Here is a 17743-nt window from a genome sequence, read left to right on the forward strand (position 1 = left end):
AACGTAAGGACTGCTCAGCAACTGTGATAAATAGTACTCAGTAGTTCAATCTGTACTCCTACATATTGAAGAATGTCTGTACTTTTGCCAGCTCTGTTGTACTTTGATGGATAGGTGAGGCTTACAGACCCACTCCTTCGTTATTGTGCATATACTGTCACGGTTTGCCAGGGCAAGCCGTGTGGAATATTTAGGACCAGGACGCGGCAGCTCTGGCGCAGGTGAGTATTTATTAACAAAGGAAAAAACAAACAACAAAGGCACTGGGAACATGAAACTGGAACCTAAACTGGATATAACTAACAAAACAAACCAGAAACGAAGATGCAGGGAGGTCCGGGGAAATACACATGGAGAGATGCAGGGAGACCGAGGGGAAACAACACAGGCGAACCAGCAACTACTATGACAGAAGACACAACTTAAATACACTCAGAGAACACAGGGAGATTACACACAGGTGGGGAACACAGCTGGGAGTGATTAACGTGACGAGACTAGGGAGGCAAACTGAAAACACTCACATAAGACGCAGACCTTCACAATAAAACAGGAACTACGCATGAAAGGACACAAACTCAGAAACGCGGACTAAATACAAGAACACACGGCAGAACAGAGTAAACACTAAACAGAGGAAGAACAGAAAACACCAAACGTCAAAAGGACCCAGGATCATGACATATACAGTCATGTCATATGAGGATATGTGGAGACTGTATATTAAGCTGAGTAATTACAGCAGTTAAGTAGTGGATTTGAACTTCTGCAGTTCCAGAAATTTTCAAAACCTGTCTGTCTTAATATGAGAGTCACGAGATAGAGGGGTGTTACGTGAAGTTAATCTTTCATTCTTACTCAGTGGGAGTGTCTGACCTGTACTATATAGAGCTGTGTGTGATACAGCAGAGGGGAAAGTGTGAAAGGCATCACAGGAAGCTGCTGAATTTCTTCACTGCCTAAAGGTAAGTGATTAAAAGAAGTGAACTCTTTTGTAAAGTGTTTTATGGTTTAGTTGTTGCTACTAAAATTGGACTTTAGTGTGTCACATTAAAGTTACAAAGTCTGACCTTTTTAGTTCAGAAAGAAAAAAATCTGCAAAGTCATGTTGATTCTGTCTTCCAGATGTTGAGGATCAGTTTGTGTTTGTCATTCGGTGTGTTTCTGTGGGGATTTGCTTCATGCTCTATAATGTGTCCTGATGGGAGTACTTGTTCAGACACCGCCACCTGCTGCAAGACTAATATCGGATATGGCTGCTGCCCATATCCAAATGTAAGTCAGAAACTTTCTGTCAGTGCAGTAACTTGATTGTTGGTTGTTAAAAAGCTCTGCTCGTCTTACTTACTTTGCAGGCCATGTGCTGCGCCGACCGGGTCCACTGCTGCCCATCAGGATATCGCTGTAACCTGGTTACCATGAATTGTGAGAAATTAGACCAGCCGTGGCTGACCATACCCATGGTGAAGAAGGAAGCTGCAGAGAAACCAGCCCCCCCTGAACTGCCTGGAACTCCACTCCAGGAGCTTAAAGAGAGCCACGTCCCAGATCAAATAAAGACTTCAGTGGTCTACTGTGACAGTTACACCTACTGTCCTGATGGCACTACTTGCTGCAGACACCCACAAGGAGGCTGGACCTGTTGTCCCTACTCTCCTGTGAGTCAGCCTAAACACTCTTGTGCAACAAGACACATGATTTTAATAAAATTCCCTTTATCTTCCACTGACATGAAGCAAGTTTGCAGCTATGATAATTATTCTTTTGAGAGACTAAAAGTGTTTCTTGCAGGGCAAATGTTGTCTGGATGGCTACCACTGCTGTCCAATTGGATTTGACTGTGACCGAACCTACACGCACTGTGTGAGGGAAAAACTCACATATCCTTTCCTCCGCAAGCCAGCAGTGCCTTCAGGACCTGCGTCCTTCATCCCAACTTCAGAGGACAAAGAAAACTAGAAGAAGGTAGGAAACTCCACATTCTAACCACCTTCACATGTGGAGAACATCCTGGGATAATTTCACTGCATGACTCACTGTTCAGATCAATTTTAAAGACCTACAGACCTTTTTTTGTTTACTGGTGTTTTATCAAGTCATGTGATACCAATGCACACCTGAGCACCAATCAGGATTTAACAACAGCTAAATGTCCTGATAGTCGTGGGCTTGGTCACTGATGTTGACATACTGTCACATGATGAACCCTGTGGGGATGATATCACAGAGAGTTATTACTGACTCATTGGCTTTCTTCAGCTCTGAGTATTTTTTCTTCATAGTTTTGCAGCCTTGAAAGATTTTAATAAATCCAAAGTACACTGGCTTCAAACATGCAAAGAGCATGTAGTAGCTAAATAACCACAAATATCCCACAGAGAAATTAATATTTTGCGTTGATTCCAGTTCAGTGTCAGCAGTAGAGCTTATTTCTGCTGCCCCTTAGTGATCAAATGAGGCAGAGAGTTATAAGCTGGCGCAATCACAGAGCAGCAAAAATTGCTTTTTACAGCCCGCCAGGTTTAAGTTTCTCCTTCTCTAAACATCTCACACTGTGATCTGAAGGGGCAACTTAAATAGATGCTGTTTTAGAGTACACAAAACATTCTGACCAAAATATTTTGTTCTAACCGAACAATTTGTAATCATTTCAGGGACACAGGAAGCAGATATTCAGCTGCTGTGACTATAGATGTACCTGCAACCCCTCTTGCGTTATGGTAACACATGCTGAGATGGCTTTAAAGTCCACTGTGATAGATTTTTTTGGTTATTTTTGTTAAAAATTGTCCTAAAATTCTTTTTGCCATGCTGAAGAATAGTACACAGGTGTAAAAAATTGTGAAAATTAAATATTATACTTTCAAATGAACATTTAATTTCTTTTTGTTTTCATTTGTCAGAAGGTTCAATAAATCCTCCACTTTCAGAAAATTTTAATTTTCTGGCAATTATTTCATGGATGAAGCTTTACAGGCTTAAGCTAATGTTACTGCATATTTTATAATGGAGAGTCACCAATTATTGCTTTAGTAATGGAAATGTGCTTTTTATCTATTCCATTGTCTTATATTGCCCCTGTGACTGAGTGTCAGTGAGTATAGACCAGCATGTTGAATTTAAGGTAGTAAGGTGAAAGGCTTCTGATTTGTTTTATGGTTTCTTCCTTCCTTTGTGTACTTTTCACACTTGACCAATAAAAATAACATCTTATCTTCTTCCAAACTGGGTCATGGAGTCATTCATTTATACAAACAAAAAAACAAACAAACAAACAAACAAACAAACAAACAAACCCTTGTTGGTCTTGCCAGCCTAAAAAGCTTCCAAACTGCAGATCCATTACTGTTAACTTATTCCATGTTTTGGTCACTCTTCTGGAAACGGGCTGTTTGCTGCTGACACCTAGTGTGGAAAACACAGAACAACATCACAGCAAATGGAATAAATCTGTTCCCCATTTGCAACATAGATATTTGAGTTGGAGCAAATATTTATCTTAGATTCCTCACGTGGTCAGAAACTACGAGTGGAGCCTGGTGTTGCTAGACAGGTTATCCACATGAATATGCATATCATGAGGAGGGTTTGGAATAAACCCCAGAATACTCAACAACGGCACCATCGAGAGGCTGTATCACAACCTGGTATAGCAGTTGTAATGCTCTGGACCACAAAGCTGTATGGAGGATGGCCAGATATGCACATTGTAACACCAAGTCTGAACTGCCAGCCATCCAGGACCTCTACAGACAGCACTGTAGGAGGACGGCCCAGAGGATCCTCTTTAATCCAGCCACACACTCTTCAAGCTCCTGTAGTCAGGTAGGAGTGTACATGAGCATCCACACCCGCACCAGCAGATTCAGGGACAGCTTTTACACAAAAGCCATCAGGCTACTGAACTGCTGAAATATCAGAATGTTTACAGACAGGTTGTTTACAGCTTGCTTCTGCTGACCCTTAGTGGCCATTTGAAGGATGGATGGATGGAAGGATGGAGACCCGCCCTCTACTCATTTCTCAAATTGCACATCCTCAATTCCTCTCCTTGACTCCTCTCCTCCCTCCCACCGGAGAGTGATCAGGAGACGAGAAGGTGTTTAACGAAATGAGTCATCCTCGCTTTGTCGCTTCATTTTAAATTGCTTCATTAAATCACTTAAATATGTTGTTTGACAGAAGTGCATTGTTAATTCTTTACACTTGATCATTAGGTGTAACACTGTTTATGCCATGTTTTACATTTAAGGCCACGTTCAGTTAAATTCACAGCACGGAGCGAAGTGATCGAGAATATAGGCTACCTTTTTTCAGTCACATAGAAACACTGAAGGGCATGTTAAATAACTGAAGGGTCCCTCTAGCTGTGTACGGTGGATAGCTTGGCTTTGTCTGACACTAGTGTACATTTTTAAAAGAAATATTTAAAAACTATTCATATATTTATGCATTTATATTGTATTTTCTGTGACGATGAGTGGTTATTGAATTTGTAATCCCCTATATTATAATCATTAAGACAAATAAAAGTTCAGCTAAAACATAAAAATTTAAATTAGCATTTCTAGAGAGCTTTTCTACGCACTTTCAAAGTGCTTCACCTCTCCATGCCTCAGCCATCCATTCACACACACAAGTACACAATACAAGTGATTTTTTTTCTATGTCTAAGCACTTTTTACACCGAAGTTTCACACACAGACTGATGGATGTGCGAGGGACAGCTTGGATGTCAGAATCTTGCCCAAGGACACAGACAGTAAAACTAAACTGAAACAAGCAAGAACACACTGGAACCTCACTCAGAATGAAACGGAAACAAGACAAAAAAAATTCCAAATGAAATAAAAATGTAAACTGTTGCAAAGTAGGCGAGAACACATTTGCTAACACACAGTTTGTTATTATTAGTTAGCATTCTGTAGTTTGCAAACATTTCCTGTCCCAGGTTTGCTTATGGTTTGCAGATTAGTTAAAATAACATCCAGGTTTAAATTAACTTTGACAAGTTTTGTTAAGTTAACATTAGCTTTATTGCTTAAACTGTTAATTCGTTTTTATTGTGTGTGAACTTACCTTACTTACGGACGTGCTGCTTCACTTTATGTATTCATATCTTCCTGTTTATTTTTGATGGATGGAACCAGGTAAAGAGGGGGAAGAAAACTAGGGATTTGTTTGCTTCAGTTATGTATGCATTATTGTAAAATGTAATGGCTACACTTTAATAGTGTGTTTTGTTGGTGGTAAAAAGCAGCATCAATAAATGGATGATTATAATATTCAGTCTTACCCATTGTATAAAAAATTCCTTTAGAGACTATTTGTTTGGATCGATTGAGAGTATTTAAACAGAAGAACTCAGTTGTTCAGGAGGAGAAGACCAGGTCAGCGTAGCTTGGTGCACTCAATATTAATTTTGGTTGTTTTAAATTCGGTTATATTTATTTGCACAACCTTAACATTTGAGCCTTTGATTTGTGGAGTTTTTTGCAAAAATAATTTTAGTCACATTGTTTGTTAAAAAAAACATCACCTGCTACAATGGACAGCATCTGTTTTCTGCTCTTCTTCAGCCACTTTTGTCATGATCCTGAGTCCGTGACTCAGTTATTTTGGGTTTGGTGTATTTATTGTTATTATTTTCATTATTATTTGTGGGCTGTTTTGGGATGGTTTGTGTTTTGTGTTTTAGATACTGGGTTTCTGGGTTTGTGCTCCCTCTGTTGGTCCCTGGTGTTAGTGTTCCCCTGTCTCATCAGGTTAATCAGGTCCAGCTGTGTCTCCCACCTGTGTGTGTGATTTCCCAGTGTTCCTCTGTGTATTTATAGTGTGTGTTTGCCTCTGTTCCTCGTCGCGTCGTCTGTGTTCATCCTCTGTGTTACCCTGTGTACTCTGCATTACTCTGTGAATCCCCTGCTGTCCTCCTTTTTTTTTTTTTTGCCTGTCCCGTTTGGTTCTTTTGCCATCAGAATTATTGTCTAAAGGCGAGGAAAGATGCCCAACGGATTTACTTTACCAAATTGACCATCCCAGCCTTGCCGTAATGGTCTATTTGATTCATCTTTTATTGTTTATTTTATTTATTTATTTTTTTATTTATTATTTTTTTTATTTTCACTTGCTGGATACGGGACAGACTTGAATGAGGAAAAGAAAAGAAGAGGGGGGAAAAACAGTGGAGAAGAGGGACGGGGATAAAGGGCAAAAAAAAAACAAACCAAAAACCAACTAAATAAGCAGACAAAAAAAACAAACATATATCAATCACCTGGATCACCTGTTGAGAAAGAAAAAAGAAAACAAGCAGAAGAAAACGAGAGCAATACAATAAACAACATCACGATGATATATGGGAATATAACAGTAAATACTAAATATTAAACATTATTGTGCAGCACGTAAGATCGACAGCGCACAGTGTGCTTTGAGGTAGGAGCCAAAAAGGGTGTAGTTTGTGTGTGTGAGCACCCGTGTGTATACCTGTGAGCATGGACGCGTTTGTTTTTAAAAGGTTCCTTCATGTAATGATCTGCTAGAGGGTGTGGGGGAGCCACAGCCCCGTCCTCCAGGGCATGAAGCAGGTATGGAGGAGATCAAGACTCCAGACATCCAGAGGCCCTCAGAACACAAGAGACCAAGGAAGACCAACAGAGGGGCAGCCGCGCCACTATCCCAGAAGGAGCTGAGGAGTCCCAGATGAGGGGTCACTCAGCAGCCGCGGAGCAGAAGCCAGGGGGGGTTGCAGTGACGTGCCCGTGAGCTCCGCCGGCAGCCAGCTGTGCCAGAGTGACCGAGCCCCAGGCCGAGAGGCCGAGGGCACCCCACCCCCGAAGTGGCCCGAGCGAGCCCCAGGCTCCAGGCCCCGATAAGCAGCCACCAAGGAGTGAGCTGGTGTGTACCCGGGCGCCCACCCCCGGACACAAAGAACCACCAACGCACCGATGTCTGAGGGCATCTGCCACCGGCAGGGGAAGTGGTGGGGGGAGATAGGCCTCCATACCTTAGAGGGCCTGAGATGTCCCCAGAGAGGTGGCGTCTGATACCCAACCTGACATATAGACACAGACATACAGGCACACACAGATACAAACATCCATTCCCACCCTCATGCTCTCATATGCACTTACTCAACACTCAACCAACGTGGAGACAAACATAAAGAGACGCTGTACACACGATCACACTCCCCAAGCGTATTCTAAGAACCGGGTCTAGGTACCTTTGCCCCTGGAGGGGGAAACTGCACCCAGACCCAGGTGGTGTTACCCTTTTTCCCTGCGGTGGGAAGAAGTAGACCGCCCCGACTCCGCAGGCCCCACACTCCAGACCCCAGTCGGATGGCCAACTCCTCCTCCCGGCCCCCCGCTCCAGCAGGTCGCAGAGAACGGGGGTGTGAGAAGACTCCAAAACCTCCCTCTGCCCGCTCATATGTAGTGTTGATGCATGAGTGTTCTAAGGTGCATTTAAAACCCAGGAGGGCATGGAGCTACCTGCCAGAGAGCAGCAGGTAAGCGCATAGCCCCTCCTGATAGCCCTCAGTGTCTACATGTATTTAAAATTGAGAGGTGGGCAACGACGCCAGGGGTGAGGTGTACACCCTGATGGTCTTTTGGAGTCCGTGTAGCGTGCCCACCCCCAAGATCCTATATGTATGTGTTATGAGAGTGTGAGTAATGTGAATGTCTAAGTTGTGAGATAAAATTGGGGCACAAGAAGCCAGAAGGGGACAGAGGGGGGGATGCCTCCCCTGCACCCTGGTGACACACCTTTACCCCAAGGCCCTGCATGTGTGGGTGATTGTGGTGGAGCGGGAAGAGGGAGGCAGCCGGAGATGGGGAGGGAAGGAAGGGAGAGGCAAGTTCCCCCAAGCTCCCCCGCTGACCCCAGTAGGCACCCCCATCCCATACTCCGCAACCCGCCAGGGAAAGGGGGCCCAGGCCCATCCGGACCCATCATGTTCTCCCTTCATGTTCAGGTTTGCTACTCTTTCGTTTAGTTTCTGTCATGGTCTCCGTGCCTGCCCGGCCGGCCCCACAAGGCTACATTTGCTGTTCTCTCCCTCTCTGCCTGGGCGGAGCTCACTGTGGGCTCCCGCCCTTGGCCCACACACCTGACAACAATCACCTGTCATCACCGGGAGCACTATTTGAGGCTGGAACACAGATCCTCTCGTCGCTGGATGATTGTACTACTGACACCTTCCCCCCCCGGACCTGCGACCTCCCTGCCGTATGAACCTGTGTGAGTGTGGGCAAGAAGATGTGAGCGAGTGTGAGAGAGCTACCTTGTGATTCCCTGGAGTTTTGGATTCCCTTCACTGTATATATATTGTGCACTGGAGCCGGAAATAAACTGTTTTTTGGAGACATCTAACCGCTCTGCGCTTGAGTCCCTACAACCAGATCGTGACAGTTTCTCCCAGTTTAGTTCATCCTTAGTTCTGTTTTGCCATCCCCACTTTGTGTGCAATGAGGATGTGTTCAAATATACTTTTGTTAACAATGCAAACATTTTATATCAATTAGATCCATCCAAACAGCATCATTTTTTCTCAGTAGAAAGTTTAGCGATAAAGGCAAACGATCTCTTGGAGGATATTGAGATCTTTAGTGTATGTTTGGAGTCGCTGTTTTGCTGCAGATTGAAACAAATGAGATCTGTCACTGAAGGGATGTAGAAGTGGAAAAAGTAAGTGAGGTTTGCAAACACATTTGCAAGGAGTGGTGGCATAGAGTAAGTTGTAGGGTACAAAGAGGTCATCAGTTTGTTGTAGGGCTAACACAGACAGACAGGCAACCATCTGCACTCACATTTACCCTTCAGGACAATTTAGAATCACCAGTTAATAAACCCCCACTATATTCATATCTTTGGACTGTGGGAGGAAGCCAGAGTACCAGGAGAGAAACCATAAAGAACACGCAAACATCCAGATGGTGGATTCAAGCCCAAGACCCTCTTGCTGTGAGGCAACAACTCTAACCACCATGCCACCATGCTGCCCCACATTTCCTCTTCAGTAAACATAAATGTTTTTGTCAAAGTGTTCATCTGGGTACTGTTTTATATATTCCCATTTTTATACATGGGTTTATTTTTACTTAAAAATGTATTCTGCTTTCTGTTATTAACGGTTCAGTCTAATAACGAGGAAATGTGCTTCATCACATTACTAAAATCCAGTTAAAGGCTTCCCTTTTTAACACACTTCCCCAGTGAAAATTCTTCCCTACAATCATCATAACATGCTTAACTGCTCATTATGCAGAATGGCCTTATTGTTATTGTTCCTCTTGTTCTTATCTGTTATGTTTTTGGATTTTAGTGCATTTTAGTGAAATAAAGTATGATTAAAAGAAGTGCATGGTAAGCCATAATGAAAAATGCATTTGTTCCTAACTATACTGCTTGTGCACATGTAGTTAATAGTTTGTTTATTAAGCCAAGCAGAACAGTAGTTGTGGATTTGACCTTCTGCAGTTCCAGAAATCTTGAAAACCTGTCTGTCTTAATACGAACATCACGTGACAGAGGGATGTTACAGTTTATGTCAGTGGGAGTGTCTAACCTGCATTATAAAATGTGTAACCTGCATGCTTGATTCAGCAGAGGGGAACGCGTGACAAGAAGCTGCTGAAGCTCTTCACTTGCTGAAGGTAAGTGACTGAAAAAAGGTAAAGTTTCTTTAAAGTCTTGAACTGAAACTTGACATTACCGCAGCCGGCAACAGAAAAATCTGAAGTTTAAGTAACCAAAGAATAAAAAGTCATGGTGACACTCTTCCTTGCAGATGTCGGGGATCACTCTGTGGCTGTCAGTTGGTATGTTTGTGTGGGGATTTGCTTCATGCTCCATCACATGTCCTGATGAGAGTCTTTGTCCAGATGACTGTACCTGCTGCAAGACTGCCCATGGATATAGCTGCTGTCTATATCCAAATATAAGCAGGTGTATTCACACACCAGTGTAGTACCTTAATTTGTGGTAGTTGGAAGTCTTGTAGAAATTAGTTTTATTTGCTCTGCAGGCCATGTGCTGCGCCGACCTGCTCCACTGCTGCCCTTCGGGATATCGCTGTAACCTGGTTACCATGAATTGTGCGAAATTAGACCAGCCGTGGCTGACCATACCCATGGTGAAGAAGGAGGCTGCAGAGAAACCAAACACCCCTGAACTGTCTGGAACTCCACTCCAGGAGCTGAAAGAGAGCCACGTCCCAGATCAAATAAAGAGTTCAATGGTCTACTGTGACAGTTACACCTACTGTCCTGATGGCACTACCTGCTGCAGACACCCACAAGGAGGCTGGTTCTGTTGACCCTACTCTCCCGTGAGTCAGCTTAAATACTCTTGTGCAATACAACACATGAATGTAATGAAATTCTTTTTATCTTCCACTAACATGAAATCAGCTTTCATCGGAACGTCTGCAGCTTTTAATTAAAAAGTTCTCCATTATTATTGTTCGAGAGACTAAAAGTGTTTCTTGTAGGGGAAATGTTGTCTCGATGGATACCACTGCTGTCCATTGGGACTGGACTGTGATCACACCTACACGTACTGTGTGAGAGACAAACTCACATATTCCTTCCTCTATAAGCCAGCGCTGCCATCAGCACCTGCTTCTCCCATCCCACAGACAAAGGAAAGTAGTAGGAGGTAGGAAGTGCCACACTCTAACCTTCGTTTTGAAGAATATTCTAGGATAACGTCTCTGCACAACTCACCGTTCAGATATTTTAAACTTTCCACAGATGAATGAAGATTTCACTTAGGTTCCTCGTGTGGAAAGAAACTCAAAGAAGCAACAAGTAACTCAGTAGTTCATATCAGTGTCAGCAGTACAGCAGTACAAAAGGTGAGTTTATGGATAGGTAGGCAAGAGCCAGGTTTTACCACCCATAAGGGTCAACAAAACAGTGATCAGTATCACCATGTGTGAACAAAAATGTAAAAAAAGAAAAAGTGTTTATTGTTTATTTCAGGGCCGATGCCGCGTAGATGAACGATCTCTGTGAGCATGAATGTAGCCACGGCCCTCCTTCTCATGCAGAAAACTCGAGCCTACCCTTGGGACATCCTAGGATCACAGAAACATGCCTAAATGTCCTGTGGCTATTCTTTTGAATAGTTTTTTCTTTTATAAGAGTTTCCTTTTATTATTATTATTATGGTCAGAAATCTATTGAAATGCATTTTGCATCACATTTGATATGTAAACAGATCGATCTTGGAAAAAGACAGTTGCTGGACAAATGATCTGACATGTGCACAAGATTGTCTGTTTGTCTTTAGACTAATGGGTGTGCATAGTTGGCTGTTGCAATAGACAGTAACCAGTCATCCTTACAAACCAGCTTTGCAAGATTTCCTGCTGCCTGTGTAGCTGGATATCACTGAATGTAGACTAGAAAATAAAATATAAGACTGAATGATTTTTAATTGTAATTGTCTTTATTGTGTCTTTCTCTGTTTGAATGTTTTCTATTTTGCCTCACCAATAAAGACCTGTTGTGACCTTTGTAAGTTGGGGGTCTGAGCCACAGTATAATTATGGGGAAACGCAGAAGCTGATGGACCAAAAAAAGTGCCTTCAACAAAAATTGTTGAACAATTAAATTATTAGACATCAGTTGTATTCACGTCGGCAGTAATGACACCCGGTTACGCCAATCGGAGGTCACTAAATCAATATTAAGAACAAGAAAACACAAATATTTTAAAAAAATCTGTCAAAAGCAATTTTACTTTTTTTAATGACTGAATTCACATTTGTATTCACAAAATTTGAAGCTGATGGACCTTCAAATGTTCAACCACATACAAACTTTTTAATTATTCATTTATTTAGGTTCAAAAATTGAACCTGCTGAGTAATTGCATATGAGAGCATGAGGGTGGGAATGGATGTTTGTATCTGTGTGTGCCTGTTTGTTTGTATCTATATGTCAGGTTGGGTATCAGACGCCACCTCTCTAGGGACATCTCAGGCCCTCCATGGTATGGAGGCCTATCTGCCCCCACCCCACTCCCCCTGCCAGTGGCAGATGCCCTCAGACATCTGTGCATTGGTGGTTCTTTGTGTCTGGGGATGGGCGTCCAGGTACCCACCGGCTCACTCCTGGTGACTGCTTGTCGGGGCCTGGAGCCTGGGGCTCACTCGGGCCCCTTTGGGGGTGGGGTGCCCTCAGCCTCTCGGCCTGGGGCTCGGTCACTCTGGCACAGCTGGCTGCCGGCAGAGCTCACGGGCACGTCACTGCAACCCCCCCTGGCTTCTGCTCCGCGGCTGCTGAGTGACCCCTCATCTGGGGCTCTCCTCAGCTCTTTCCGGGATAGTGGCATGGTTGCCCCTCTGTTGGTCTTCCTTGGTCTACTTTGCTCTTGGGGCCTCTGGATGTCTTGAGCCTTGATCTCCTCCATACCTGCTTCATGCCCAGGAGGACGGGGCTGTGGCTCCCCACACCCTCTAGCAGATCATTAAATGAAGGAACCTTTTAAATACAAGTGCGCTCACGCTCACAGGTGTACACACGGGTGCTCACACAAACAAACTACACCCTTTTTGGCTCCTACCTCAAAGCACACTGTGCGCTGTCGATCTCTTGTGCTGCTCAATAATGTTTAATATTTAGTATTTATTGTTATATTCACATAGATCATGGCGGTGATGTTGTTTATTATATTGCTCTCTTTTTCTTTGCTTGTTTTCTCTTTTTTCTTTCTCAACAGGTGATCCAGGTGATTGATATATGTATTTTTTGTCTGTTTGTTTTGTGGGTTTTTGGTTTTTGCCCTTTATCACCGTCCCTCTTCCCAGCTCTTATTCTTTCCCTCTTTCTTTCTCCTGTTTCTTTTCCCCAGTCAAGTCTGTCCCGTGTTCAGCAAATGAAAATAAAATAAACAATAAAAGCAAAGGTGAATCAAATAGACCAATACGGCAAGGCTGGGATGGTCCATTTGGTAAAGTAAATCCGTTGGGCATCTTTCTTTGCCTTTAGACAACAATTCTGATGGCAAAAGAACCAAACGTGACAGGCAAAAAAAAAAAAAAAAAAGGTTCAAAAATTGAAGTAAATGACTGTAATTTTGAAAAAGAAAAAATAATAATGTGCTTTCATATTTTTTTTTCATTAGTTTGTTTTTTTTCTCTGTCACTGAAAACCACAGTAAATAGAATTTTAGCAGTAAAAATACTAATTTGATTAAAGAGCTTACCCTTATAGGTGGATTAACCATTACAGAAACCTAAAAAAAAAATCCCTTCTCTTCCGCTTGCGATTTTAATAATTAAAAGTACTGTTCATTCAGGGCAGATGTGGCATAAACCTTAAATTATTTAGTGGTCTAACAAATTTGTTACCAAACGTATATCTGGCAGTACTTAAAGACAGAGTATAAGAGCTTGATAAAACAAAGAATAATAAAGTATGTGCGTAAAATTTTAAATAGTTCAAATAAAGTACAACAAAATAACACAATAGAAGCAGTTGTCTCCTCATCAGGCTTGACGCACGTTAGGATGAAACTGTTACACTGACACTACGTAACCTGTGGGGGCAGCAGCACCGCTTGTCCCGCAGTTTCCATCGGAGTCGGAAGAAGAAGAAGAAACAGAGGCAGCGGATTCGTCCTGTGTGGTGAAGGTGAGTCAAGTGGAAGAACGGAAGCTGTCTTCAGACTAGTGATGGTAAATTTGATTCTTTTTACTGAATCGAGTGTTAATGAGTCACTCACCAAAGTGAATCGGGTTTTTTGAGTCATTTGATTCACTGAGTCAGTTGACCAGAGAGTGCAAAAATTTTACATTTTCACTCAAACTTAATTTGTTTCCCTTTTCATGTAAATCCTACTGCTAAGATGAATGATTCAAAAAAAACAAAAAACAACAACAACTATTTTATAGCGAAAAAAAGAGCAAAAACATTTCCAAAATTAAGCAATTTCCTATCAAAATTGCTTAATAAACATTTATTTTGTTTATTTGTATTTTATTAGTATTTTCCTTAAGTGTGTCAAATATATATTTTCTCATCTAAATGTCCACTGCGCTGTGCGCCAGGGGGCGGTAATGCGCCTTAACATTGGTTGCCAACCAAGAAGAAGAAGAAGCTGTGAGTCAGGAGGGAGGGGGTGAGTGAGTGATTCGTTCGCTCGCTCTATGATTCAGCCCAGGAGGGAGGGGGTGAGTGAGTGAGTGATTCGTTCGCTCGCTCTATGATTCAGCACAGGAGGGAGGGGGTGAGCGAGTCCTGAGTGATTCGCTTACGCTTACGATTCAGCACAGGAGGGAGGGGGTTAGTGAGTCCCGAGTGATTCGTTCGCTCTTTGATTCAGCACAGGAGGGAGGGGGTTAGTGAGTCCTGAGTGATTCGTTCGCTCTTTGATTCAGCACAGGAGGGAGGGGGTTAGTGAGTGAGTGAGTGATTCGTTCGCTCTATGATTCAGCACAGGAGGGAGGGGGTGAGCGAGTCCTGAGTGATTCGCTTATGCTTACGATTCAGCACAGGAAGGGAGGGGGTGAGTAGCTCAAATGTGTTGTTAGCATGTTAGCAGCGCGATGCTACTCTGAACCGAGGAGCTATTTTCTTGATGTGAGCTTCTACTCAGGGTTTTTTCTTCCAGTTCAGAGCAGAAATGCTTTTGTTACGAAACTGGCTGTTGTTTTTTCCCCCACAATTTTAATTATAAGCTAGATATATTTCTACTAATGGAATTAGTTTGCTAACAGCAACAGGGATGAGTCAGTGAGTCAGTTGGTGATTCTCTAGTGATTCTCTAGTATTGAACGATTCGTTCACGAATCGAACATCACTACTTCAGACGGCTCCAGGTTCCTGCTTCTGAAGTACTTGGTGCTTGGTGAAAAAATACAAGTTACAAGAAGCAGGCGACCCATCCGAACGAAGAAAACGCGCATAATCGCTGGACAATATCATCAAATCCAACTTAGCCGGGGCTTCAGATTGGTGCATTGAACTAGCAGATGATAAATGCGCCAGAAAATAAACACTTAAAGGGAATGTGCACCAGTCCAGCTGTTTGTTTGTTTGTTTTACTGCTCCATGTATCTGACAGCAGTGTTAGACTAAACAGCTGTATTTATCCTCACTGTGAGGAGGAGGCTTTACTTTCCTCACTTTCAAAGCACATCACCAACTGTGAGAATATCAGTTTACCGGATTGGTAAAATAATATGTAACACGATCAAGATGTATTTAATGGGGGGGATGCACAAATTTTTGTATTTGCACTGTTTCGGCTCAGTGTGACAGTTTTTTTGGTGTCAGCTCAGATTGCGAGGACATCTCTTGTGCTCAGGGCACCCCACAGATTTTCTGTAGGATTTAGGTCTGGGCATACATCTTTGTGTTGGTTTGTTCATTTTATTGAATTTGATTTTAATATCACAAAAACACAAATTTTATATCCAATATATGATTTTGGGTTTGTTTGTTGTTCTTTATTAGTGTTTTTTTTTTTCTTGTTTGTTTGTTTTTTACATCCTTCCTCAACCCTCAGTTTCACTAAGAGTTAAGGTTATGGTTGACAGAAACTATATAGAGAACACATTGGAGTAGAAAAAAGTCTTTCACGTGACTGGTGTATGATTTTAACATACTGGTCAATTTGGACCCAGTTGCTGATTCTCATTTGTAGCTTTCTGTGCTTTTCCTACAATGACAGCTCAGAAAATAATGTCATAATGTAGCCATTCTTAATGTACCAGCAAAATATTTTATGAAACTATTTGTTTAGTACAATAATGAGTGTGTGTTTTGCCCTTATGTAAAAAGACATTGTCTGTGTTAGTAGTGCCTTTAAATGTGATGCAGACCAGTACATCGCTGGAGTAATCATGTCTCAGACTCCAAAGTCCAGAGCAAAAAAAAATGTAAAAGCTTTGCTTTTTTTAAAACATTATATGTGATTTTTCATTGAATGTGACGCTATTGTATTTGGTTGTGTAAGATTTCACATTTATATGTCACTGAGGTTTAGGCAATACTTTGCTGCTATACCAGAATAATACCCCTATCTCCAGATTATGTTCCCTTGTTGTACTGGTCACCTAAATTATTCTCCTCAGTGAAACAAATTCAAGTAAAACTCAACACATGTAACAAATCTCTGACCAGAAATTATTATGAACTCCTCGCAGCAGATCATCCAGCACTTGCTTAATGTTTGTCCGGTTACACCTTCCATCAACATTTGACTACTGTTGCAGTGTCTTTTTTAGTAACTAAATCCTCAAATTCGCATTTATTTTCCAGACTTGTTGTGTGTCTTCACCTCATGTGACCTCATTTATCACTGCTGACATCACACCAATCTGTCTGTCACTCTCCCCTCACTCATGAACAAGGGGAAAGTATGTCTGGGTCTTATTGTGTTGTGCTTTTAATGTTTTAAACTGGACTTTAAATAGTTTTGAAAAGGTGAAGGCTTTTAATTCAGCTGTTAAACCTTTGAGTGACAGACACATCATCTGTTTTCTCATCATCACTTTATTCAAACAAGGTGTGACACATATGCAGTGTAACTTGCAAACTTTTCTAATGTTAGTACCAGCTTGTGATGGTTTCCTTTTCCTTTCCTCAGAGAGCCTTACGGAGACGCAGTGCTCACAACTGCAGATCAAAGACGAGGAAAAAGGTAGCAATCAAATGAGAGGACAAAGTCTAGAGCCAAGCCGCCCCCAGGACTCTGTCGTCATTGACTATGTGAACAGTTTTATTTGAAATATGAGTGAAAGCAGCAAGGGATACTCTCTTTTTGCACCTTCAGCTCAGGCAATGGAATCTCTGCCCAAATGCATGGTGTGTGATATATCGGTACTGACTTGGGAAACTCTGCACTCTACTGGAATCAGTGCAGGTTCCAAAGATGGAAGATGCAGCAAGACTGAGAAGTCAAAGGACACAAAAACACTTTGCTCAAGTTCAGATGCACTCAGATCAAAGACAAAACTGTGTGTGAAAAGATTGTTACCTCCTGTGAAGCCAGATATCGACCAATCAAAGCTCCAGTTTCCTATTCCTGTGTGGGAAGATTTTCCATTACATGTACAGACTGAAAGCCCATGTGCAAACACATACTGTATAAGGGATAAAAACCATGTTTGTGGAATCTGTGGGAGACATTTACCGTCTGCAGAGAGTTTAGTTCAACACCTGCAAAGCCAGACCAAGAGTAACAAGTGCAGTACTTGCGGCAAACAGTTTTCCAGTAATTCCCGTCTAGAACGGCGCAGGAGGTTTTACAGACCAAAGGGTCTCAATCCCATGTGATCACCGTGAATGTTATAACTGGATGGAATTCTGTTAATGCACGAAAACCTGTCGTGTCTTGGTATATGGATCACTATAGGGACATTTACTGACTGGAAAACATCCAGTTTGATAGAAACAATATGTGCATATTTATTGGTTTGTTTGTTTTATGTGTTCAAAATAAAAGCTGTCATCAACATCATTACATGCATTGTTTATTGTAAATATCTGGTACCGGTAGTTTGTTTTACAAGTTGTAATCGACTCATAGCTGAGATATGCTTGTGTTATGCTCAGCAACCAGACGATGATTGCCTCAGTGAGTGCCACTATATTTTTTGCACGTTTGCAGAGATGAAGCAGTGGACACATTTATATGTTTTAAAAGATTGTGCAGAATTGTAATGATATATACAGTTGTATTCAGAAGTTTACATGGACTTATCAAGGACATAAAGGTAATG

General features: G+C 42.1%; 1 protein-coding gene and 1 pseudogene across 1 annotated transcript; both read left to right on the forward strand.

Moving 5' to 3' along the window:
- Positions 1 to 445: 445 nt before the first annotated feature.
- Positions 446 to 3225, forward strand: LOC146362734 (progranulin-like). The gene is made up of 5 exons (XM_084919875.1): positions 446 to 965; positions 1126 to 1275; positions 1356 to 1658; positions 1792 to 1965; positions 2655 to 3225. The coding sequence occupies exons 2-4, from the start codon at positions 1126 to 1128 to the stop codon at positions 1957 to 1959; spliced, it is 621 nt and encodes a 206-aa protein (XP_084776001.1). The 5' UTR covers positions 446 to 965; the 3' UTR covers positions 1960 to 1965; positions 2655 to 3225.
- A 6571-nt stretch (positions 3226 to 9796) lies between these two features.
- On the forward strand, positions 9797 to 10669 carry LOC146362735 (progranulin-like; annotated as a pseudogene).
- Positions 10670 to 17743: the final 7074 nt, after the last annotated feature.

The sequence above is a fragment of the Perissodus microlepis genome, chromosome 22, assembly GCF_051167445.1.
Source record: "Perissodus microlepis isolate ML-2025 ecotype Zambia chromosome 22, ASM5116744v1, whole genome shotgun sequence".
NCBI lineage: Eukaryota > Metazoa > Chordata > Actinopteri > Cichliformes > Cichlidae > Perissodus > Perissodus microlepis.

What these genes read in the sequence shown, in the direction of transcription:
- LOC146362734 (XM_084919875.1), top strand. Translation starts at nt 1,126, where the DNA reads ATGTTGAGGATCAGTTTGTGTTTGTCATTCGGTGTGTTTCTGTGGGGA. An exon ending in GCTGCTGCCCATATCCAAAT is followed by an intron (nt 1,276 to 1,355) that starts GTAAGTCAGAAA and finishes CTTACTTTGCAG; the next exon opens with GCCATGTGCTGCGCCGACCG. An exon ending in CCTGTTGTCCCTACTCTCCT is followed by an intron (nt 1,659 to 1,791) that starts GTGAGTCAGCCT and finishes TGTTTCTTGCAG; the next exon opens with GGCAAATGTTGTCTGGATGG.